General features: G+C 29.1%; 1 protein-coding gene across 1 annotated transcript; it reads left to right on the plus strand.

Annotated features, from left to right (window-relative positions):
• Positions 1–11,090: 11,090 nt before the first annotated feature.
• On the plus strand, positions 11,091–27,987 carry LOC123301684. Its single transcript, XM_044884539.1, has 4 exons — positions 11,091–11,113; positions 21,628–22,441; positions 23,002–23,967; positions 27,858–27,987. Exons 2-3 carry the CDS (start codon positions 21,784–21,786, stop codon positions 23,946–23,948), a joined length of 1,605 nt encoding a protein of 534 aa, XP_044740474.1. The 5' UTR covers positions 11,091–11,113; positions 21,628–21,783; the 3' UTR covers positions 23,949–23,967; positions 27,858–27,987.
• Positions 27,988–27,992: the final 5 nt, after the last annotated feature.

Genomic DNA, 27,992 nt, shown 5'->3' on the forward strand with positions numbered 1-27,992 from the left:
GAATTATCATGAAAAAATTAGAAAACAGTTGACGAGTTGCAGTGTGAGTACTTTATGATTTAATTTGCAAATAAACTGAACTTTCGCGACTTTTAATACCTAATGACCCAATTTTTAAAAATGATAAAATTCAATTTTTTCAAATGACAAAATAAAATTTGGACAAAAAATACAAATTGATAATTATAAAAATATATTTTCCATTTTCTCAAAATTCATGGCAAGCTGAATCGATTGAAAAAGTTTCCTAGGTAACCTGTTTTGATAGAAAGAGGCACAAACAAATTTATTGTGGCTTTTTATCTTGATTGTTTTTATTCGTTGTGTGCGTAGTCATGGTAGGGACAATAAAATCGATGCCAGCGCTTCCAGTGAAAAAATTTGGCGTTAAAGGGGGCTGTTATGACTAATTTGCAGTTCTTTACATGTTAATGTTATAGAAATGTCAAATTTAAATTATTGAAAAACACTAATTAATTAAACTTAATGCATTAAAAATTGTGAAAATAAGAAATCAAATTGCACAAATATTCTTTTTCAAATATAAATTATCATAATTATTTATTTAAATTTGTGAGACAAAAATATTAAATTTTCAATGTAAATCTTAAATGTAATCCATACAATTATATATGCATCCATACAATTCTATAATTAAAGTAGTGTATCGTTACCATGGGAACGAAACTCACGCACGGAGCGAATAGCTATTAGATAAATAATTTTTCTCTATTGTTTGTTACATGAATGAGCTTTTATTAAAGCAAAACAAAATCATGGATATGACTATTCATTTCAAAGTTCATGTAATTTATTCGCACCGTAGTGTATTTAACCCTAGAGCCAGTAGTAATCAGAGAGGTATATGGTAGATATATTAACATAATAGATATCATTTGTATAATAATAATATATAAAATATATGGAGTGTATTATCAACAATTGAACTACATTATACATATAAAACAAAGTTGGATCAAGAGCTCATCTGATATATACTATAATCGTGAAAGTTTAAATTAATGAATGTTTGTTACTCAATCACGCCAGAACGACTGAACGGATTTGGATCAAATGAGGAACACAGATAGTTTGTACTTGGATTAACACATAGGCTACTTTAGATTATGCTTTTAATGCGAAAAAAGGGATTGAGGGGTTGAAATAGGAAATGTTAATAAGGTATGCTTCATAAACTTAAAATTTTGACACGATATACATTTAGCTTCGAGGATTGTTGTTATCTATTTTAAACTTTGGGGGGGAGGGGTGAAAAGGTGGGGTGAGAAAGTGAGGATAAACAATCTAATATTTTCAATTATACTCAAGTGAGGTATCAAATAAAAGAGTATGACGTGTACATTACCAAATTTGAAATCCCGACGCAAGAGGATATAATAATTCAAATTTCTTGTTTAACAAAGTTATCTTTGTGAATTCTCAAAAAGGCAAACAAAAGTAATCATGGAAATGTGAGCACTTCATTATGGGCTCACGGTATGTGCTTTAGGGTTGTGATATGAAAAACTCTCTTCTCTACAACTAAGGTTGAACGAACACAACAATCACCAATATTGTTGATAAATAATGGTATATAATGACGATAATGATAAGACTCTTAACAATATAATATTCAATTTTATGATTATTAAATTCCTTTTTTTTTTGGGATACAGTGTTTATTATGTGAACAAATATCAACAAAATGGTTTATTTATCAATTCGAGGATATCTGTTCAATCTATTTGAGCTAATTATCAAAATGGAAAATTCGATTTTTAATTGAAATCTCCATAAAACCACACAGAAATAAGATAAATAATAAAAATAAATAAAAAAACCTGACTGCTAGCTTTTCTTATGAATTTCACAATGTGAGATAATAATTAAAATCACCTACAAGTTTGGAAAATTCCTTCCGGTTTCCAATTTTATTTCAACATTTTCAACTTGTTGTTTCAACATTTTAGATAAAATCGTAAAATTTATATAGTTTGCGTGTTCAGAAAATACTTAAGGATGTACGAGCGCCAGGGCAAAGGGGTTTTTTATATGAAGTTGGACTAAGGCTAAATCAATTCTAAAAGTCTTAGAGGGATGTTGCCCGTTTATTTATATAAATACATGACTTCAAAAGTAGGCATATTTTACATTGGTCTTATGGGAAAACTGTAGATGGATTATATGATTTCATAGATTTCTCCAAAATTAGTCGGTGGAAGTAAACAAAAATTACTTAAATTAAAGTTAAAACCTTAATAAATTATTGAAAACAAAAAAAAAACACGTTGTGCCCCATTAATTAAGGATGTATGAGCACAGTAGTGGAAACACAAATTTTAAAAAAATTTATTTTTTCAATTTTGATGATGAATTATGCTTTAACTTGACAATATGAGACGAAAAATAACTTTAATAATTTCAATCACAAGTTTAAACTTGCTTTGGCACTTGTACTACCTTAAGTGTTTGACATTTTTATAACATGTTGTGCATATCGTAATCATAAAATTATTAATATACTTGATTTTTTATGCTGTTTACTCATTGGGGTCTTTTTTAATAAATGCAGATATTTATCAGCTTATTTTTTTTTTATAGAAATTTTTTGCATACATAACAATTTATTCTGCACATCGTTAGTGTATCATATCCAGCCAGCATGCAATTCATTGCGTGTAACATTAGCTTAAATGCTTACATATTATAGTTACAAATGACTAGCGATATTAACCACTTGGCTTGGCAATGCATAAGAAAAATCATTCACTCTCCAGGAAATTTTTTAAATATTTTCAACTGAATCCTTATATAAATCCTTGGTTATAATGACATATCGACTATAGCAACCATTATTCATTGGAATTTTAGGTTGATAAGAAGCGGCACTCGTTTTTCCATAAAATTTCAAGTGATGAAATGAATGCCATTGTTTCATGGTATGTATATACCAAAAATTTTTACACTTCGTCTAATTTTGCTTCGAAAAGTACTAACAGAATCCACCCTCAAAATTTGAAACGTAAGTCTCAAACTATTGCTGTTTCAATAGGGTCAACTGTATTCCTCACAATTCTGTCATAGTGAATAAGAAATAAATTGAACAGATAAATTTCATATGTTTTGGAATAGAAGATGAAAAGAAAATACCATCATAATAATGGGGTTCTCAAGGAAAGACCTATCACATAACATATTTTCATTTGAAACATTCTGTACGGACACTACATTGAAGAAAAATTGCAAATTCAGTAAAATAAAACGAGTAAATTTGTTTGTAGCCATTCAACGAACGTTTTTTTCCCCATATACACAAGATGAAACCATCTGTAAATATTTTTCAAAACAATATTTTCAGCATAATTTACCAAATAACATATTTATTTGCTTTGATGAAAAGGTCATCTCTCTTGTCTTCTGCAACAACCTACAACAGCATTATATACACGGATACAAATTTTTTCAACCATTCAAATTATTTATGATTTCATCTTTTTATGATTTTTTTCTTCACTACACACCCAAAAAACTGTACCTTTTTTTTTCGTATTTAATAGATGTAGATCAGTCATTCCCAAAGTAGTCTATATCGATACATTAGAGTCGATTTCAAAAAGGTCTACGGTAACGAAAATAATAATAGAGAGCCCAAGAGAATATAAAAGGGTCCACGGTAGCGAAAGTAAGAAAAAGGGAAATAGGCAAGCGGCTTATCTACAAATACTTAAAAAAACGTCGACTGATAGAATTCACAAATGGCTAATGAGACAAAAAACTTTGGGACCCACTGATGAAGACCGTGACAGATTTGAGTGGAAACTGAAAAGGAGACTAAAAAGTATGTCAGAAATCAGGGAAAATTTGGAAACTTAGCCATTCTTCTGAGGAATTATAACTATTTCCAATTTTTTTTTTTTTTTGTGAACCTCATATCCACTTTCATACTTTAGAGAGGCGGAAACTTCTAAAACACAAAAATTTTCTTTACATTCTTTATTTATCACACCCTCCATTATTCGCTCACCCACAGATGTCTCATTTAGAAGTAAACTTTAAACCTTATTGGCCTCTCATAAAATTCATATAAGTTCACGTCCTTCATATTTTTTAATATGAGCATCCAAAATAAGGAACTCCTGTACAAAATTCTACTCGTTTTAAGTTGAAATACGAAAAGTACTGGATTATAACTTTCTAAATTACAACTGTTATATATATATCTTTTATCGAAGATTATAATCTACTCTGCTATTAGATAAAAAAAAATATGCCTATAAATTACGGTAAAAAGTAAGTATACCTACAGTAAAATTATGTATTTTCTCTTAGCGAATTTCTTCTTCAAGAAAAGTGACCTATTGATCTTGTATGGAAAAATTTTACGTAGGTATTTATCATTTGCTTACTTTTCTTTCAGTAAAAACAACAAATTAAATTGATAGCAAAGATTAAATTAGTACATTGGACTCCGAAAATGAAGAACAGGTGTTCGATCCTCAGTCATATCCTTAATTTTTTTTCTTGTGATTTACAAAATATTAATCAATACTTAAAACGGTGTTCTTTCTTCTTTATTTAAATTTTATTTGTTTTAGGTAATTATAACAATTTTATTTTAAGTTATTCTTAAAACGAACTTTGCTTAGTTTACGTAGCTCCTCGATGGTGAATTTTTTTTTATTAAAAAACATTTAAGAAAAAATTATCCTGTAAGATTAAAACAATGTAAAAGTTTTTTTAAATGACAATAAAATTTAGTACACAAAACTTTTTTAATAAACATCGTAATAGGAATTGTGTGCGGTTGAAGAAAATGTTGTGAAAAAATTTTTTTACTACTGATTACAACATTCAGATAAATATGTTTGAGTTCTAGAACATTTATGTGATAGTGGAGGCTGTGGTCGAAATTTACGTGTTCGAAATTTTTATTCTTATAATTGTAAAAGAGACAATGGCTCTAAAATGTTTAATAAACAGGTGATTTTTTGCAAAGTTGATATAAAAACTTTTTTTTTTTTTTTAATTCTATGTAAAGGCATTCATTTTCTTTTCGTAAAATCGTAAAAACTTTGATTAAATATTTTACTTTTTAAGATTGATAAAAACTATTTTTAAGATATTGTGAACTCGGTGAAAACTTGAATACTGACGAAACTAAGCTTCGAATTGTCAAATAAATCCGCTTTTCGTCATATTTTTACCAAAATAATTCAAATCGAACATAATTAAATTTTCCAGTGTTTTTCTTACAATTTTTCCTCTAAAAAAATTCATAAAAATTCCACATACAATTTTGTTCTTCATTTTCGAAGAAAAGTAATTTTTAAGCTAATTTTACTTTGATGAAATTGCGTTGAATGGTAGTTTAAACTTAAAATTGTTCTGGCTTATGATTTGTAAATAATATCAACTTCGCAAGACACAAATTAAAGATTCAATACCTGACTGACAATATCTTGAAATGGAAAATAATACCATTTGGAAAATATCGCCAAACATTTCCCAAAAAATAAAGTCTCTAACTTTCGTAATTCATAAATTAGTTTCGAAAATTAAGACAAATTAACAAAGTAATTATGTTTTTACCCTTCATAAAACCCTCCTTAAACGCACATCACTGTATAGAAATGATCAGGATTAACGTAATATGTAATTTTATTCGTTAGATTTAGATAGAAATTCTAGGAGTATAATAAAATTCTGGATAAAAGGAATTAACAATATAGTTGTCGTTCTATATTGATAGTATGTGAACATCCTCTAGTATTTCTAGATAATTCGATATATATACCGACAAACCCAAACAGGTATATTTATGAACTGAACGTTTTAATAGTCAAATAAAATACAGCCTACGAAAAACGTATTTTCTAGACAATTGAATGTGATAGATTTATATTAATTGGAATTGAAGAATAAGAAAAACGTATATATATTTTGTATGCCTTTCACATTATCGAATTACAGAAAAACTTTACGAATTGTTTTTATTTTTCGTTGAAACCCTTTTTTAAATATTAGCTGTAGCTGGTGCTATCGTTTAATGGTATTACTTACAAGAATAATTAATATTCCTAGAAAATTTCGAATATTTTAATAATATTTAAAGTAATTTGGTATATATTATTAAATTTCAAGCAAATTGTCTCTAACCGTTATTACATATTTTTATACCCTGTATATATGTAATATATATCAAGGTATACAAAGTTTAGTCCCAAGTTTGAAACGCTTAATAATATTATGTTACGAACAAAATTTTGGTATAGGTGTTCATAAAAATTAACAAATTAGTCTATTTCCGGCTGTCCGTTTGTCCATTTGTGGATACGATAACTCAAAAACGAAAACGTATATCGATATATAGGTGAAGCTTAGTTCGTAAATGAGCAACATAGGTCAATTAGGTCGTGGGTCCGCAGAACCCTTGTTAGAAACAAAAGTTTAAATGTAAAAACTATAAAATGGGGTAACTGGATGGGACCTTCTTAAATAATGAAAAATTCTTATCACATAGTGTCAGTTTTCCAATTTTGATTAGCAGACGTTTTGAAAATAGTCTCAAAAATATCATTTTTCTCCCAAAAGGTCAATATTGTATAAAGGTCAATACTGTATCTAGAAATGGATGCTTTCTCCTCCCTTCATAACTTTAATGTTATCTACCATTTGATGGAGTTTGCTACAACTATAAATTTAAAAAAATAAACTGTATAAAATTCCCAACAAAAATTAAATTATATTACAAAAGAAAATCTTGGTTATAAAAATATTTTAAATCTGATTCCACGTGTTTTTCAAAATGAAAAAAAAAAATCTAAAGTTTTTTTCAAATTTTAATAAATAATCGAGAATTTGTTTACATTGTATAAAAATTTTATATTAGTTTTATACAGCTTCGATTTTACTCGATCTAATTTACATAATAATATAAATAATAATGAAATTACATCGAACGTATAGAGTTTTATTTTTATTGATTTGTATTTATTCCAACAAAAACTTGCTCTGATTAGTTTGTTTTAAATATTTGTAATAAAAATAAAAATTGTGTATTTTAAGCATTTTAAAAACACCAAGAATATTCAAATTTTTCAACATAAATTATTTACTAAAACCTTAGTATTAACTCGACCGTATAAATATTCAACCGTTAAAAATTATGTTTATTTTCAACTATTTTTATTTTACTAAGTTTTAATTTATTTATAAAATTACTGAATATTTAAAAAACTGTTAAAAACATTTTTCTATTTTGTTTGATAAATTTAATCAAAGGTCCACAACAAAGTTTTAAATAATCTAGGGAACTTTTTCAAAAACATTATTACATCAAACTTCTAGAAAATAGTATTTAAAATTACTTTTATTGTATTTAAAATTAGATATTCCAATCCTAAGCTTTTACATGAAGTTTATAGATTTTTTTAATAAATTTTTTAAAAGGAGCTAATTTGAATAATTAAGTCTTTTAGTCCTCAGTAAAGCATAAGGCATCTTTGAAACCGAACTCCATTCATTGTTTAGACTCTTTAATGTCCAACTATGTCAACCGCTTCTCTATATTTTCTTTTCTTCAACGCTTCCCTTTTGATTTTGATTGGATTTCCGTCTACTGAACCCTGTAAGTTCCAATTCCATTCTTGACTGAATCACTTGATCTCTATTTCTCCATTATTTCTTGTTTAGAGAGACAACGTGAGACCATTCTATTCGTAAAATGCTCTTTCAGCATCACGTCTGTTTCTCATTTTCTACAAATTATAGTATCTACTTTGTAAAATTGCTAGAGAAATAATATCACAAAGTGCAATCAAACTAATTAACTATTAGTTAAAACTACTAATTAAATTAGTAGTTTTAACTAAATTGCTAAAGACAGGTTTTATAACTTTAAAGACAGGTTTTTTATTATAGTAGACAATAACATTTACAATATTTAAACTGGTATTTGGGTCGCAAAATGAGCGGGGACTCTGATCTGGAATGGCCTCAAGATTTTCAAATATTTTAATGGCAGAGACTATTAAGCAAAAGTCTATGAATAGTTCTATCAAACCAAAGTGGCACTGCGAAAGAGATGTATATGTATGTGCACTCATATCTACACTCTCTTTTGCTCAGCGCCACTTTGTTTTGATAGAACTATATATTCAGTTTTCGGCCCTTTTTCGACAAACATTTAAGAAATAAAATTTTAAATCGTTGTATTTCAAAGTAAACATGAATGCAAAAAACATCCAAGTACGCGAGTGGCTTCAAGAACAGTGTGCCAGCTCATTTTTCGAACTAGAAACTTGTCTATAAATATTAGTGAAAAACAAGTTTTATAATTTTGCACAAACAAATATGATAATAAATGTTCAACCATTTACCATATTAGTTTTGTTTCTTACTATATTTACCTCTCTCTCTACCGTTTCTTAGTTAAAATATCTTGCAGTAATTACACAAATAAACTTTGATTACTGTTAAAATGATTATTATAATATGAATTTTGTTGAATATGGCTGTTCTTTTAACTCATGACTTAAGTATTTAAGTACCCATTAAGTATTCATAACAGGTATACATAAAATAACGCAAATAGCATGTATATATTATATAGATTTGTATGAGTCATTCCACGACAACAAAGTAACTTTTGTTAGGCAAAAACTAAAAACTAGAGTGATTAAGTCAAACTAGGTCGAAAAATACCTGGTAGTGTTTTGATAGGTGGCAAACCATCGGTCGTAAACCCTAAACAAAACAAAAGCTTAACAAAAATCACTTAAAGTCCAAGAAAATTATGAATTTTGTAAAGATTTTCGAAAATAACCCGAAACCGATGTTTTCTAGCACAAAAACTATATTCTTTTCGAAATTTTTTAAAAAATTTTCTACACATATGACTACAGGAAGCCGAACGGTTGTATTTAAAGTTCAGAATATCCTTGATGAAGATTGGGTTGGAGGAAGTAAGAGATGAAATCCATAATGATGCCCCGAAGATTTATTCTAGAATTTTGGATATGTACGCTACGGCAAGAAGGAAATTTCTACTCAAACAGCCATACCTCCTATATGGTTCTTCCAACGGTGTTATCAAATATAAAAAAGTTTATTTTGATATATAATAATAGAAAAAATCAGTCATACTTTTAGAAATAATCAGGACTATTCTACAATAAATAGGCTTCAATTTTGCGCTCGTCAGTCCTATTAGCTAAGTTTTGTATAGACTTGACGTAGAATAACCCATATAAAACATATACATCCAAGTTGATAAAATCATGTAAAATTATAATTGCAAAACTAAAGAAACCGAATAATAAATTAATATATGTATATTACCGTACTTTAGTACACCTAAGTAAGTACTACCCGAACACAGGATGTGATAGTAATATAGAAAAAATGAATTGAACGAACGAAGAAAAATCAAATTAAAAAGATTCGCAAATCTAAAACATAAACTAGAAATTTTTTCAAAAAATTTAAAAAAAAACTGTATGTGATGGTGAGGTTATCAACATCAGACAGTCGCTTAAACGGCGCGTCAATTGTTCTTCAATTCAGCTGTTCAATCTGGCCACAGAATGATCTGATGGGGGTTATTCTTAGCGTACTTGTACTACCATCGAGACGAATCGGAACTGTGCCATCAGTGCCCTTAGTAATGCGTTCCTCAGATAACCACTTCCAGATCATATAATGTGTATTGATTGAACAATTGAAAGTGACCGACTTGCATGAGCTTTGAACCCTAAACCAATGGATTAGAATGCCAACACTCTACCATGCCTGCCACAACTACCGTTGGAAATAACAACAAAAAAATATAATGTAAATTTGATTTTTTGCTCAATTGGTCTATAGCTGACTTAGGTTAGAGCTAAAATTGCACTTCAATTAGGATGGTTTTTTTATAATTATGAATAAAAATTTTTATAGTTGGTGTTTATGAACTTTTTTTAAAACTTACCAGGGACCCCGCTTTTGATACGAACTAGGGTACTTTGTATCCGTAGTCAGAAGCGCAAACAACTGATAAATATCGGCCTCATTTGTTAATATAGAAAATCATTTACCAAATTGATTTAGACATTTCTAAACACAGAATCTAATTACTTCTCTGTAACATCGAAACTGTTTTTTTACATCTTGTATTTTATTAACATCCATTTATTATCCATACCAAAAGTAAGCAAGCAAGTAACCTTAAGTTATTTTAAACATACATCAAAAGTTTTATGAAAGTCATTAATAATTACAAAATTTATACTTTGGGTTTCTATTTAAATATTAGGATTGTAAAGCACGAGCAAAGGCCATTTAAGGGCCGTGGGCCCATTAAGATACAAAATTTCATTGCCTTTTTTGTGAATCTTAAAATGTAAATTTGGTAGTTTAAACTGTGTCTCGTTTTCCGGATTTTTGTTAATTGTGTTTTTCGAGTTTCGTCTTTTTCAACGATAGGTTTTTACCTGGCGTATTCGTTAAATAAATTATAGTTTAAAAAAATACTTCATTGCACTAAAAAGTGGCTCAAGCTGATAGAAGTCTGTAGAAATAGAGAAAGAAATCAGGAAGTTTGCAAAATGACGAAAGGATTGAAAAAATTTTTTTTTTATAGTAATTGTCCTTTATTTTTCAACCTATACAAGATTTGTCATTCCTTCTTTTTCCGCGAATTTTTTTTGTCAATAACTGTCTTTTTCAGTTAAAAAACTTAATTCCCCATAAATTTGACTCACAAGTCACGATTAAACCCTCATTTTTCTCGAATTAACAAATCTATCTACAAATAAATGGTAGAGAAAAATAAGCATAGAAAAGCTTCATTATGAGCTTACGATCTAATTGAAGAGGACCCTATTTATTTATATTTATTATTTCTCAAACCATTTTAGATATTTATTCAAGAATATTATGATCGTTTTAGAATTTATTATTAGTTTTAGTTTACGTATAAATTCTGTCAAGGTTATGTACCATATATTTAATTACTCCTTTGATTAATTTGTTTTTTTCTATTTGTTTGTTTCAGATTATGTAAAATGGAAAATAAACTATTTATAAGAATATTATGTTTATTCAAGAATATTCAAATTTCATTTTAAATATGGTAAGTTCATGGTTTTTTTTTTGTTTTTTTAGCAAAAATTTACTTACAATGAAATAACATTGAATTGTATCTCACCTACACGTGTTTATAATAAATGTGTTCAGTCCAAAAGTAGAAGTTCAAATCGAATTTTTGTTTGTACTTGATGAAGTAATAAATCTAAAAAATTAATTTTTTCCTCCCAAGCGCGAATTTTGTCCGAATTAAAAAAAAAATAATATGTAATTCGACTAATTCAAATTTTTCGATTTTTTGTACTTGATGACACAAAATAAAACTAAAAAAAGGATTTTTTTGGTGCTAGTTTTATTCAATTTTAATAAACTCTGTATGTAACTCCGCTCATTTTGTTATATTTTTCTTTAAATTTAAATTTTTACTTAAATTTCGTATATCAGATCATATTTACCAGCCACTTTAAAAAAAAAAACGATTTTTTGTACTAGATGACGTCATCAAAATCCAAAAAATTTGATTTTGTTCTACTAAACGCAAATTTTATCTAATTTTAAAAATCTCTGTGTACCTATTGACCTATGTTTACGAGCTCAAAGTCACTTTTTATATCCTGAACTTGCTATTTCAACTCAATAATGTTTTCGTTTTTGATTTATCGAATTTATGTGCGAACTGACGTTATAGACGTCTTTCACTTTACATTAATTTAAAAAAATTACCCTTTAGTCCAAAAGCATTTATTGTAGAAAATAAATTACAAGAGTATCTCTCACAATCAATATATTATTAAAATCATTTACTTAGGTTAAAGAGGTTGTTCCCAAACGAATGTTTGAAGTGATCATCTATTTGTGATGAGTAGTTTTAGGTATATTATCTATTTATAGTAATGGAAAGAGAATATAAAGATTTTAGGATGAATAATTACCAATAAAATCAATATTAAATAATGTTAATGTAGAAATATATATTACAATTCTACAATAGTTTTGTTGAGTGAACAATGGTAGTATAGGTAGAAAGTTGTACCTACTGGTTGGTCTACAGAATAGAAAATATTTTAGTTGTAAAGTGTATATTTTTAAGAGAATCACATTTTTGAGTTGGTAATACTCTTTAATTGATAACCAATTTGAAAGCAGACAGTTGCTTTGTAATTAGTTTAACACAGTTAAATATGTACTATGTACTATATTAGTTTAACACAGTTAAATAGGCAACTTTAATTACGTTTACGTTATACATGTACAAAACAACTGTGACAAATACTTAACATTTACGTCATACAAGTTGCCTAATTACTAATTTTTTAAGTGAACTTGGACATTGATCGTTTCATTGAATTAAAAATTTATTGTTTATTAACAAATAGAAACATTTTGCGCTACTAACTCATGTGTTACTAATGATATTTCACACCTAAGAAACACATTTCATGAGGTTTTAGCAAAATGTGAGCGATTTCTTTCATTTTCCTTTATTAAGTGGGTTTTTTAACATCATTTACTGTACTAGTTTGGTTGGTCATTTCATAATGAATAGACTCAACCCAGAACAACGCTCTCAAAATGATGTTTTACCAATTTTTATTCTTTTTGTGCCGCACTCCAAAGTAATTTCATACACAGGCGTACAAAATGTAATTTATTATTTTTAAAGGAGAGGAAATTACAGCTTTATATTTTTTAAGGAGCTTCAGAAATTGTGATGAAATACGATACAAGGTGAGGATTCGTTCAAACACATTAAATTTTGTACGACGTATTTTATGAATGGGCAGATGCCCGTATGGTTCACCCTATAACTTTAAGGACAATTTAAATGTTCATCTTAATATGTATAGGTACTAAAACTTTTACATTATATGTACAACACTACAATATACATATATAATAAACCTCATATTATATAATATAGATGGATTTATTGCTAAACCGGATGTGATTTAGAAGTTCAAACATTATAGGAAATGATTGTGGCTTCATATCCGGTATTAAAATACTATTATATAGACAATTGGATTTAGGTTAATTTATAAATAGCATCACTATTTTAAATTGTTTTTCTATCTTATAGTTTCCAATTTATATATTATTATAATGGGCAAATTCGAATTGTTTCTGACTTTTCGATAAAAGATTTTCGTTTTGGCTCGATAGATATTATTGTATTCTACCATTTAGAATTAGGATATCTTAATTTCCGTTACCTATTTGATAGTTTTATTTCAACTATCATTACAAATAATTCTTCTTCAAAAAGCACTAAAGTGATATCTATTATAAATTGACCCCGAATTGTTCTCATAGTAACAAAAAGCGCGTAAAATTTTTAATGTTCTGAAATGAAATTAAAACAAGATCTGATTTCGATATTGTTATAGAAAAAAGCTTTTATCATATTTTCAAGAAATTTTCATGATGAAAATGAATAATATTTAAAAAAAATTTCTTTAACAAAATTTGTGTCATATACTAACGAAAAAAAAATTATGTACAATCAAATTAAACCAAGAAGAAAAATTTATATAAATACATATATTTTATGTGAATAAAAATCACATTTCACAAAATAACTTTTTGCATTGAATATATTAGACCGGGTGCTCATAATGAAGCAAAAAATAAAGGCAAGTTTGGTAACAACGAAATTTATGTGCATTAACATGGCTCGAAATTGAATTATTCGACTGTCGTGTTTTTCGGCGAATTTGTATTGTCTGTTGTTTACTTTAGAAGAAAGTTATTGGCTACATAATACTTGAAACAAATGGCAGGAATTTTGTAACTATAGAAAGGTTTTGCAATTGTTAAAATGTTATTATAAAAACAAAATAATTTTTTAGCCCTTTTGATAATTGTAACTTTCCTGTCTTGTTTTTCAGTAAAAAAATCATCGAAAAACACAAGAGTCGAAATATTGGATTTCTGTGAAAATAAATTTCTTTATTATCAAGACCTTTATCAATAATCAAAAATGCAGACCAAAAGAATCATAGAAATTTGGGTCCGATATGGGCTATGGGTATATATTATTATTTGCATACTGCGTACAAATAACAACATTTTTCCCTTATTTGACGAACAGAGGCAACACAAATAAAACCAAGTACATTTCTAAATTAAATAGATTATACTTTCAAAAATTTTTATAAAATACAGTTTTTATACTACATATTTATTCATTCAAGAATTGAGTAGAAATATATAAACTGGGTCGATAAAAATGGGAAACAATTTTGAGCCTTACTATAACTCAACTAAGCTATTAAATCGAAAAAAATATTTTCTCTCTGATTTTGATAAAACTCATTATTTAAGGTAATTTTGACCCAAAAAATTCAAAAATCCGGTTTATTTTACGATTGGGCGAAAAGTTTCTGATATAAAGCCAAAATCAACCTGATTTTAGACGATAGCTCGGAAACCATTCATCTAATCACCAAATAAACCGTATTTTTGAATTTTTTGGGTCATATTTACCTTATAAACTGATTTTGATCGAATTCCGAAATAGCAAATTTTTTTAAATTTTTTCGATTTTTTCAAAGGGGTACCCCTTAAAAAATTTGCAAAAAATCGAAAAAAATTTTATCTCTCTGATTTTGGTAAAACTCATTATTTAAGGTAATTTTGACCCAAAAAATTCAAAAATCCGGTTTGTTTTACGATTGGGCGAAAAATTTCTGATATAAAGCCAAAATCAACCTGATTTTAGACGATAGCTCGGAAACCATTCATCTAATCACCAAATAAACCGTATTTTTAAATTTTTGAGGTCATATTTACCTTATAAACTGATTTTGATCGAATTCCGAAATAGCAAATTTTTTCCAATTTTTTCGATTTTTTCAAAGGGGTACCCCTTAAAAAATTTGCAAAAAATCGAAAAAAATGTTTTCTCTCTGATTTTGGTAAAACTCATTATTTAAGGTAATTTTGACCCAAAAAATTCAAAAATCCGGTTTGTTTTACGATTGGGCGAAAAGTTTCTGATATAAAGCCAAAATCAACCTGATTTTAGACGATAGCTCGGAAACCATTCATCTAATCACCAAATAAACCGTATTTTTGAATTTTTGGGGTCAAATTTACTTTATAAACTGATTTTGATCGAATTCCGAAATAGCAAATTTTTTCCAATTTTTTCGATTTTTTCAAAGGGGTACCCCTTAAAAAATTTGCAAAAAATCGAAAAAAATATTTTCTCTCTGATTTTGGTAAAACTCATTATTTAAGGTAATTTTGACCCCAAAAATTCAAAAATCCGGTTTATTTTACGATTGGGCGAAAAGTTTCTGATATAAAGCCAAAATCAACCTGATTTTAGACGATAGCTCGGAAACCATTCATCTAATCACCAAATAAACCGTATTTTTTAATTTTTTGGGTCAAATTTACCTTATAAACTGATTTTGATCGAATTCCGAAATAACAAATTTTTTCCAATTTTTTCGATTTTTTCAAAGGGGTACCCCTTAAAAAATTTGCAAAAAATCGAAAAAAATATTTTCTTTCTGATTTTGGTAAAACTCATTATTTAAGGTAATTTTGACCCAAAAAATTCAAAAATCCGTTTTATTTTACGATTGGGTGAAAAGTTTCTGATATAAAGCCAAAATCAACCTGATTTTAGACGATAGCTCGGAAACCATTCATCTAATCACTAAATAAACCGTATTTTTGAATTTTGTGTGTCAAATTTACCTTATAAACTGATTTTGATCGAATTCCGAAATAACAAATTCATAATAGCTACATGCCCTGAATCATTTTTAGGATTCTTCTCCATTTGAATAAAATTGGACAATTTAAACATCAATGGCTAAAATCTTTATAAATCAGAATAACTCAAATTTTTGTCACTCTGTATACACAGATGTAAAAGAAGTATTTTTTTATTAAGAGTACCAGTACTAGTTCTTCTAACTGTAGGTATCTTTGTAATTCGTACTTATGTTGTAACATTTCTGTTACAAAGTGTGTTTCTTCATTTATTATTTAGTTCTTACTTTATTTCTAGAATTTTTCTAGTGGACATGGATATAAATTCGAGAACCTTTAAATTTTCTATTACCTTTTGTAAAAAACATATAAGAAAATTCATCTAAAAGTCGGGTGAGGAACGAAAATGTGGATGAAATGTGTCTGGTCGGTACTCGGTTTTTTTGTACCCAAGTTTTATACCCGCACAAAGAGCTACTGCAACAGCTGTTGTCACTTCGAAGTCAGACATAGCAATGAGATACTTGCGAAGCAAAACGAAATTGTGGTAGCGAGAGCTTCATTACGCGAGAACTTTGGCGAGTAAACTTGGCGAGAATCTGAATGGAGGATAATGAGGGATAATCTTTAGCTAACTTGAGTAGCTTTAGTTTCTAACGAAAGGAACAGTCAAGAAATCATAACGGGGAAAAGAAGGCAAAATATAGGTTCTAAAATAAAAGATATTGTTGATTTTTGGTGATTCAATCGTTTACAACAGCATCATTTTTTGGCTATTGCCTTATTCAATTTTTCGATGGAACAGTTGAACTTCCTGGGGGGATTTTTCAAGTATCATACGCCGAACAACTTATCTATAGACAATGGAATTTGGAAATGGGGTGAAGTAAAGTATAAACTAAACTAACTTGAAAAGATCACTTCAACATTTCCCAACGCTTTCTCCTTAAGTTTTTTCCTGTTTTGTTATTTGCATTTACGGAACCTTTACGAAACACGTCTACACATTCCAGGCATTTTTTATTAATTCTAAGTGTGTACCTGGGTACATATAATATGATTGTGTCAAGAAGTAACTAACGTACTGCTGTTTATCTTGAGTATGTGTATATAAGGGCATATGTTTTTCTCAGAATCTGTTCATGCATTTTGTTGTTACTTATCAACAACGAAGTAAAAGTTCAACAATATTTTACTACACAATATAAGTGATTCAAAGATGTGTGAAACCTAGAAAATATTTTCTCTTCGAAATGAATTTCTTTAACTATTGTTTAAGATAGTTCAATCTTGTTGTAGATTTTCTCGGGAATTCAATTATGAAGTATAAAATTAATCAAAGTATTCTTTTTTTTTAAAAGTAGATAATTTCACAGTCTGTTGAATGAGAATCATCGAAAATATGCATAATTAACATGCTAGAGGTATATCATGTTTAAAAAAAAAGATAATTTTCTAAATATTTCGAAAACGGATCTTACAATCTATTGAAACATTAATTTATGTGAAACTATTATTTAAGACAGTTCAATCATGAAATGGCATTTCTTAGGAATTCAATAGAAATTTTCTGTATTCAATATTTAAAAAAAAAGCAAATTTTTCACCGTCTGTTGAATATTTACACGCAAAATGTGTATAACATGCTGGAGGTGTATCAAGCATAAAAAAACACAATTATCGATATCTTGTGTTTAAACAGTTACATAAATATAAAATATTTTTGTTTACTGATTGATTATAAAGATGATTCTATCGCTCCCGAGTTGTTCTTGTCGACTTCTACCTTCGACAACCTATCTACTGTTATATCCTTCACATGGCTGTGTCTGTGAACTTGTCTTTATAACACCGCTTCTTTGGAACATACTACGATCGATTTATTCGCTTTCAATACAATATACAAAAAGTCTGACTGTATCTTTTACTGTCGAAACGTCGAATGATGGAATGCTACTAACTTATGACCTTTTTTTATTATTGATTACTTTGTGGAAATGGATTGTCGTTTATTCCAGCGATCAGTAGAAGAACATTTCAGTGTTTCTTTATGATGACTCCGTCATAATTATAAGTTTCTTCATTGGTTTCATGATCCATGTCATGTGCCAATTAGATTCTAAACATCTTTCATCGATGGAGTAAATTACGATGCCGGTTAGTTCTTCAGATAGGAAATGGTTGGCCTTTCTGTATTATACAAAACTAGCTGTGAACTACCCGCTTCAATTTTACTTCAATTTTAAATACAAAGATTATTGTTAAAACGTTCACTTCATATTCAGTCACTTACCCTCCTTTTGTTCACTATTCTTTTAACCTCTTAATTTATCAGTATTTCTTTACTATATTATGAATGTATTATACATAAAAACCTTCCTCTTGAATCATTATATCTGGTAGAAAAAACCGCATCAAAATTCGTTGAGTTTTATTAAAGATCTAAGCATACATAGGGACATGATAGATACAGACAGCAGGAAGTGACTTTGTTTTATACTATGTATTGAAATTGATCTAGAAATAGTTTTACAAATACAAACCTCTATTTTCTTCCCAATATATAGCAAAATAAAGAAAATGCGAGAATTGATTGTAGCCTATATCATCTGAGGCTCAAGTTTGATGCAATACTTTCCTGCACCCATTACAGTCTCCCTCTACTCCTCCAAAGAGAAATAAAAAACACAAACACTTTATACATTAATAAATAATAAATATAATAGAAAATTGAAACAAGAATATCTACATTTGTAATAAACACACACTAGGCCAACATTCTGCATATTATGAACTATGAAGATGTGAGCTTTGTAGTGGTGAGAGTAGCTACAACTATAGCGAGCTCTTGTCGTTATTACCGAATTTCCTCTTCTTGGAAAATGAGCTTGTACCAGTATGATGGAATTTCATACAAATTTCTATAAATGTCCTTCGATTTTACTTCGAATTTGAAGTGTATATATTATACGGGGCATCCCAAAATATATACAGCAGAAAATGGTATGAAAGTGAATATATCCACTAGCTACACTCATGAAAGTGGATACCGCGAGGATAATAAAAAATATTGGCAAAAAGTCTCCGAAAGGATAATTTAAACTTAGACCTTAAACTGGCAAGGCAGTAGGGACGCTGAATGGAGGAGCTGTGACAATAGGCAGGAGGAGGTAACGATTTCTCATCTTCGTCTCGGCCACTGTCCATCTCTTGGTAAAAGGAGGTGAACTTATTTGAGTCAGCTTTTCAATAACGACCATTCTGATTTAAAATCCGTTGTTGTTAAAGCACTTTTGCTGTTCTTAAGCGGCTCTTAATGATTCATGGAGTAGTGGCCGGAAATGGACCATCCCATTTTTTGGTATCACAGCGGACTCTGTGATCTAAGTGTGTCTCACCTCAGGATAGCCTAACCAAATCTAAAGCCTTAAATACTATTAAGGCTACTCCAAAGCAGAAGTGCCAATATGTATTTAGTTATACCATTTAGGAAATTCACTTAGCTGACACAGCTTCTGCATAACGAATTTTCGTTATTATTATTACATAAGTTGTCATCAACATGAATCGGGTTGAAACGTTATGTTTGTTACTGTGTGATGGTACAAACAACTTGAGCACGTATTTATCTTTTAGTAAATTCTTCTGCATTGTCATTAAAGAATATATTTCCTTTAATTTTTATATACCTTAGCCTGCTTAGCTTACCTACTACTGTTTGTTATTCATTTATGTGACTCCATATTGAGTTTTTGTGTTATGAGTGAGGTTTGAGTTGTTGCTTGGCTGTTTATGCTACAAAAGTTAATATATACAGAATGGTCTAAGTTATAACAGCAGGATATCACCAAAAATAAAGATAAAGGCTAAAGTAAAACCAATTTCTGAATACACGTATAGCCGAGAATGCGTTCTTTTCTAGATACAGGTTATCGAAATTTTATTCCAACGTTTTATTCTAAGGAATTGACTAGAATTAGTAATTTTGCACTAAATTGTGCAAAGAGATAGATTTCAACAACTTAAAGTTGCAAAAAAAAGTTGTAGAAGCATTAAGCGTCTCTATTGAGTGCTATAGAAGATATTTTTGAACATTTATAGTTCGGGTTTTCGTTGTAGAAAGTAACTTTGCAAACAAAACTAGATATATGTAAATTATCAAATTAGGGATGCTTTGAGCCTTAATAGGATGTAATTTACCAGAAGTTAATTGTACGAGGAGCAATTGTATCTAGAAAAGAATGCTTTCTCGACTAGAAGTATATTAAGATACTGTTATTATTTTTACGTTATTTACCCTTTTGATAAAATCCTGCTGTTTTTACTTGGATCTCCCTGTAGATATATAGTTGATTCTATATAGTTCACGAGTTTTATTATTAAAGTAGTCATCTTTTCTTGTTCTAGAAAAACACTCACTTCACAGAATTCTATTACACTTCATTATTATTAATAATACACAGAGAATTTGTAGAAATATTCAAACTGTCAAATTCTCGTGACTTAGTCTTTACGCGTGATACTGTTTCGTGCAGAAACTGTTTCTTCTCTTCCGTTGTAAAATATTTACTTCCAAGGTTTTTTCCTTCCGAGAAAATTTCTCCCTTCCAAGGCCCTCTTTATAGAATCGATTTGACATCTGATACTAGCTGAAAAATAAGGAGGAACAAATCGATAACCAACGACCCGTTTAAAACTATTTCCAAATTTCCAATAGCGTAAGTTATTTAATTTGAAATTTTTCTCAAGATTATTTTACTATTTTTCGGAAATTGTTGTTTGAATAACTAGCTTCTGAATCCTATTAAAATGAAACTATTTCCGTTTACCTTCAATATTTTATGGAGCTCTGTATCTATCTGTTCTATGTTTGTACGTGTGTATGTCAATAATAATAAAACGGGACATTATTTTACTTTAATAATTTTAATTGTAATAAAGAATCATGATGATGAAAACCCTTCACGTCATCCATGTTTTGTGTGTTTAAGTACAAAAAAATTTGAATATGAATGGTTTTTTTGTTATTTTTAACATACCTATAAACTACATACTTTCGAGGTTCATTAGAATTGTTGTTCATTTGGCTTCCCTTTTGTTTTTCATGCCACCCCGAATATTTTAAAGTTTTTGTTATTATGGAAATTTTATCTACTTGTTTTATTATTAATAATAAAATGATTTTTATTTACTGAAAACGAGCTCACGTTGGATAATTTTTATTGTTGGAAAATAGAGAGGTGTTTTTTTTTGTTTTAAACTTTTCGGAACATTTAATAAAGTTCTCTAACATTTTCGAAAAACTTTTCAAACAATAAATCATCTAGAGTTGTCCCAATTTACGAATTATTCAGGAAACTACTCTAGCCACCAGGAAGTAATACAAATAGGTCAAGCTGCCCCACCTTACATAAAAATAAATGCACTGAAAACAATTAAGAAATATAATTTTTTGCGGTTTCCACTCTTCTTTGAATAAAAGAAGATCCAGAAGTATCGTGGGACACTTGGTAGGGACTGTGTTCTTACCAATACTTGTAATTTTTAATTTAAAATAAATCTTATGACTTGGATGGATTTCGACTTGACATCCTTCCGCATGAAGAACGGGCACTGTAACTACAAAATCAGGGCCTCGTTGAGAATACTATTAATATTTCAAGGAGGTTCGGTGTCGAACGGTTTTTTTCGTGCAGCCCTCGTTCGTTTCATAAGGAACATAATCCGAAAACATTTAAATTTGCATTAATATCTTGCACATCCTTAGATGATCTAAACAAAATAATTCTACTAAGATTCATGAAAAGTAATTATGTTTTTCATTTGTTTCAGGATAAACTAATAAAAATAATCGAAAAATTCAACATAATTAAAAACAAATGCGTTAAAATAATCAAAAACGCTTCAGCATCGAACTCAACAAATATGAAAAATACAGAACAGCACGAGTCAATCAATCATCAAAAATAACCACAAAGTTGTTTGATAATGGTTCACGAGGGGCGGATTGGTGCACCCTCTTCAACTACATTTCCATCAGGTGCACCACATCACCCCTCGCCCTATCATCATGGCACTCGACGACGTCCATCACCACCTGGTTCACCAGCGGCAACAACATCAGGCGGTAATCATCGTAATTGTTGCTTCAAACCAACACCAATGATGTATCGTGAACCATTATTTTGTTGTTGTTATAATTGTCCTGCACCAACTTCCCTTTTTGCCAGCCTTGGTATCTGTTGTCTTGTAATTGGCTATACATTAATGGGTGCCTTTACATTTATGACATTAGAGGGTGGTTTTACCGCTGGTGGTACGGATACTTCATCCGCTGTAGCCGCATCCAAATCAACCACAGCTCGTATCGAATCGATATTAGGTGCTGATATTCGATCGCGAACAGTCGATAAATTATGGAGTATCACGGAAGATTTAAATATTTTGTATAAGGAGAATTGGACACGATTAGCGGCGCAAGAAGTGATGGAATTTCAAGATTCTTTGGTACGAGCATTACGGATGAGCCATTCGCATAGTGGGTATTTAACACGGCAAGGTGGTGGAACAATGTTTTATCATCAATCGCATCGATGGACATTTAGTTCGTCCTTTCTGTATTCCTTAACGTTAATTACTACAATTGGTAAGAATTAATAATTTTAAACCATTTTTCCTCAATTCTTATTATCCTCAAGGAGTTTTTTTTTTCAAACAAAATTTCTAGTTTTCTCCGCTAATTTTGATTAATATTTCTTTCAAATTGGATCTATTCGCCATTTACTTTTTCGATAAAGGATAAAAACGGAAATTAATTTGGTAAATTCTCTACGGATTTTGATTTATTTTAGGGCGAGTCAGTGTCATACAAAAATTTCTCTTTTTAAATTCGTTTCGAAGTCAAAGTGAACTGCCCAGTTGTTTTGAACAACGCTGTTTTGAATCAAATTCAGTTTTGTATGGATAGAACTTGCAATCACATTTAAGAAAAAACAAATTCAAATTTTCATTTTTCGAAATAAACGTGAATATCGAGGTATGTTAAAGAGGTTGTTTGAAGAGTTTGAAACAATTGATATGAATATGGAGTCCCAAATTATTGTTTGAGCTAAATACCGATCTATTTTCGTCATACATTTAAAATTTTAAATTATTCTTACAAAACTTAATAATTCATTCAAGTAATTCAATTTGTATTCTTTCTAGGTTATGGTAGTGTCTCACCCCATACTCCATTAGGAAAATTAACAACAATTTTATACGCTGTAATTGGTATACCATTAATGCTTGTATATTTATCAACAATGGGTGAAGTGCTAGCACGAAGTTTTCGACATTTATATGCAAAAATGTGTGGTGTTAACATGAACAACAACATGAACACCGGTGGTAGTGGGGGTAATAGTGGGGGTTGTAATAGAAAATCACCCGCCAGTCATCCATCAACCAATCCACAGAGTAATCACATTTCACCGATTGATAGTAAATTATCACATTATTATAAAGACAATGGAACGGGAGTGATATTAAATTGTGGTACAGACATGCTACAAACATCAAACACCACCGATTCAAGATCAACACCATATAAATCACGTGCCAGTGGCGGGAGTGGGGGAACTAGTGGTGGACAAATGCATAGTGGTGGTGGTGGAGGTAGTGGAAACTATCCACCATATTGTGGACAAGTTGTATCAATACCAGTATCATTATGTTTATTAATAATAATTTTGTATATAATTGGTGGTGCAATATTATTTAATCGTTTAGAGAATTGGTCACTGTTAGAAGGTTCATATTTTTGTTTTACTAGTTTAGGTACAATCGGTTTTGGGGATTTAGTTCCTGGTGAACATAGTACAATCACTGATGAGATATCACATTGTGTATGTTCTATTTATATATTAATTGGGATGGCATTAATTGCAATGTGTTTTAATTTAGTACAAGATGATATTGCATTAATTATACGATCAATGGGTCGTTTGTGTGGCGGTAGTGGGAATAATTATAGGAATAGTAAACATAATAGTGGTAATTTGTTGGGACATCATCGACAGGATTATAATACATCGTCACAACATTTTTCACATCATTATCATCATCATGCAATGGATGGATGTGAAGAAATTTCGATGTCGGTTGTATCTTGACATAGACCAACCACGGAAGGTATGTATTTATCAGTATAAATTAATAAATATGCCTATATATTATAAATGTGAAAGTAAGGTTGTTTATTTGTTTGTTTGTTTGTTTTTTACACTTTCACGCAAAAAGTACTGAATGTAAGTACTAGCTCATCATTTTGATCTATAAATTCAAGATTTCTGGGTGAATGAGATACAATTCATGGTCACCTATTCTGATAAACTCAATGAATTAAGACTATATAACTTTTTTCTTAATTGAAATCTGCACATATATTTTACCTGTGTAAAATAATCTCTACCCTTATTTCGAGTGTTATGGCAGGGGAATAAGAGAAAGTAAGAAAGGTGGAGGCTATAACGCGATGGTCTTTACTTTTAAACCGAGCGAAGCGGGCAAATATCAAGCTAGTCAGTAATAAAGTTTTAAAAAAATTTAAGAGATAGAAGGTTTCAGTTAAAATTAGTAAAAAAGGGCGAAAAATTAATTTTCCAATTAATTTTCTTTTATTTTAATCAATTTCAAGGTATTTTCTTTTTGCAGCATCGAAAATTGATGAGCCAACATTGTAAAGTGATAGGAAATTTGTAAGGAAATCATGTAGATAACATTTGGAAAAAATTATTTTGCAATTTTCCGACTCTTAATGGTACTTGGACGTTCATAAGCATTATGCCAAATTTTTGCTGGCTTCGCGATATCTATTTTCATGCTTTTCATTGGTAGAAATTTCTAAAAGTACCATATCATACATTTTTAGAGTATCTTGAGCTAGGGAACTACCTAGCACCCGTGAACTGATCACTTTGATGCATGACCTGATCACCTTTACCTATCATTTTTTTACGGTCTAACAAATTTTTCAAACAATAATTACAAAAAGCAATTAGTAAACAATTTTTTTTTATATTTGTATAAAAAAATTTCAAACATTTATCAAAAACAAAATAATTAAATTAGACAGCCACTTTACATGGAACGTTTTATTCGTTTGTGCATTTAAATACTTTTTTTTTTTATATATAAATTGTACAAAAATTTGTTTATAAGCAAAAAAAAAAATACATAGATGGTCAAAATAAAACACCATTTAACAAAAATATTTTTAAAAAAAATGGTTGTGAATTCCACGCAATATCTATGGTTCAATTAGGATTTATATTTCTATTATTGCGTGACCATTCTCACACAACAAACTGTTAAAATTGAACTTAAAAATTTAAGGCTAAACGCCCACTACCTTTATATTATTTCCATAAAATCAGGAATTTGTGTTTATGAAGCTTGATACCCACCCGCATCGCTGGGCTTAAAAGAAATGACCATCGCATTATAGCCTTCACCTCCTTTGCTCTCAATTTGCTCCCACTTTTCACCCCCTTAGGGGTAAAATTTCAGGAAATCCTTTCCTATAGAATTCCTGCGACATGCAAAGTACACATCCTCCATGTGTCAGGTCTCTACGATCAGTGGTTTAGACTGTATGTATAGAACATCTAGTAATTACCGCGCACGTCGAATACCGAAAATACCTAGATTCGATTACCGACGTTGTTGCAATTTTGAAATTCTGTCTTAGTTTTTTCGTTCGTTTTCATGATTCCCATGAAAAATTAATTTTGATGTAATAGTGTATCCTTACTTATTCTCGAGACTGTTGATACTTTCTGCTTTATATCCTAAATTATTATCTTCTTCTAGACATATTTTATTAGCTTGCACGTTGAGGGGAGTTTGATCGAGTGTAGAAAATAGTTTTTACAATTATCTACAAAATGTTTTTCCACAAAAAGTAGATTTAGATTCTAGAAATTGCGATTTCAGTTTTCGATATCTTTTCGGATAAAATAATCATCTCTATACATACATGTAAAAAAATATAATGCATATAAACATCAGAAAAAAAAAAAAAATAGAGGTACGCAAAATAAATAACAGGAAAAAAATACCATAAAAATGTAAAATTCCTATCAAGCGTAAAACATACATTTTTAATTTATCATCAATTTTCATGTAATTGATTACAAATAAATAAATATAAAATAGAAATGTAATAATTAAAAGGTCGAAAAATACTTTTTTTTACAAATTGTTTTTAGTAACCTTTAATTTGAGTTTTATATGTTATTATTTTTCAATATATTTTTAATTATTGCGAAATTAAATGGTTTATTAATTAATTTTAATTTATCAAATTCGTAGAACGAATATGAAATACAATTTTGAAAAATATCTATACATTATTCTAGAATTTATTACAATAATTATCGAATATTCTGAGAATATTTCAGTATCAATTAATACATAGTACCTACTTTTATACTTTGTAAAGGATAACATCAAAATAACTCGCAAAATAACATTATCGAAGTTTTCAAAAAAAATTATTATTGAAAATTCTTAGAAAGTTCTTGTAATCTTATGCCATTAAAAATGAGCTTGAAAAACAATGCATTTAAAAAACATTAATTTTCAGGATCATTTAAAAGCCTAATAAAGGAATATTTCATGAAAATTGTTTTTGATGGAAAATTCAATAAATTTTTATACATAATATGAAATTCTATCAAGAATTAAGAGTCATTTTTTAATAAAAGTTATCCAACAAAAAATGTTTTCCTTTAATTAAGGCCAACTGCTTTCCTTGTTCTCTTTTACTCTACAGTTTTCTGTGTCTCGAAAATATGCCTCCAACAAAATTTTTTAACTTTTTTATGAAAAATAACTTAAATCCAATTTAAACTTTTCCTTTATCTCTTATCAGATATGAGTAGCAAGTCATTTGAAAAGGACTCTGAAAAATCATAAAATCATTATTTTCTCATCTATTCTAGGGATCCGGGCTTATTTTACACTCTGTATGAAAATCCATTAAAAGGTTATCGATGATAGATTATAGATGAGAGAAATAATAAAAACTGTATCAATTTACGATAATTTAATTGGTATAAATCGATTCAATAATTTTACTATTCATCAGACTAATTGGGGCCAACCATATCTTTTCATATTTTGGGAATCATTAGTGATAAATTTATAATAAGGCACTCTATAGGCACTATATGTTAATTAATAGTCAATCGTAAATTTTGACAATTTTGGCAGAGATTTCAGTATTAATAATTCAAGTAAAACGTATTTCAATCACTACAGAACACTTTATAAATTGTAACTATTTTGCTTCAAATTAAAAACAAATATAACAACAAATAACTAAAGCCCCCTTTTCTATAATAAACTAGGACACCAAACAGTAAAATGCGGCATTGGAGCCAATCATCTCTTTTTATTTTTGGAGAATCGAGAAATCGTCTAAAATCGTGTACTTTTTGGAAGCAATTACGAAAATATCTCGAAAAATCTTCATTTTAATAACACTTTTTGGTGTTAATTACCCTAAGAAAACCAAAAGACATGAAAATTTGGTTGATTCTGGTTGCTACGGGCTATCAACTCGAGTTCTGCTGTTTTATTTGTTATTTCAGATATTACTTGATTTATTGGGTACAAATTATCTATCTGGATATACTATTCAATATAACACAATAACTAGGATAACAGCTTCTAAAATATCCTTGCTCCGGGCTGCCATTTTTTGTCCACTAGTTGGTATTTCCGATACTACTTGCTTAATCCTCAAATGGACCCAATTTTTTTATTTTTTTGGGTTGAAATTCTCTATCTGGAATTACTAATTCAATTATATACATAAACTAGGATAACAGAATAATTTTAATTTTCTGTATTGAATATCATTAACACACTTTATATGAGAAATCACATAGTTTTAAGTTTTTTCGGAAGCATTTTGTATATCACCGGTAAAAGATTCAGGAAAATCTTAAACAAAAGCAATAAACATAAAATTTAATGAACTAAAAAAATAAACCATATTTCTATAATTTTTCCAGGTGGCGCCAACATTGTAATAAAAACACCTCCCGTGGTTCAAAAACGATTACCACAATCAACATCAAACAATGTTACTATACCATTACAACATAATAGTTTACCGAGAAAGAAGTCTGATTTTTATCGTCAACAAT

This window comes from Chrysoperla carnea, chromosome 5, assembly GCF_905475395.1.
Source record: "Chrysoperla carnea chromosome 5, inChrCarn1.1, whole genome shotgun sequence".
NCBI lineage: Eukaryota > Metazoa > Arthropoda > Insecta > Neuroptera > Chrysopidae > Chrysoperla > Chrysoperla carnea.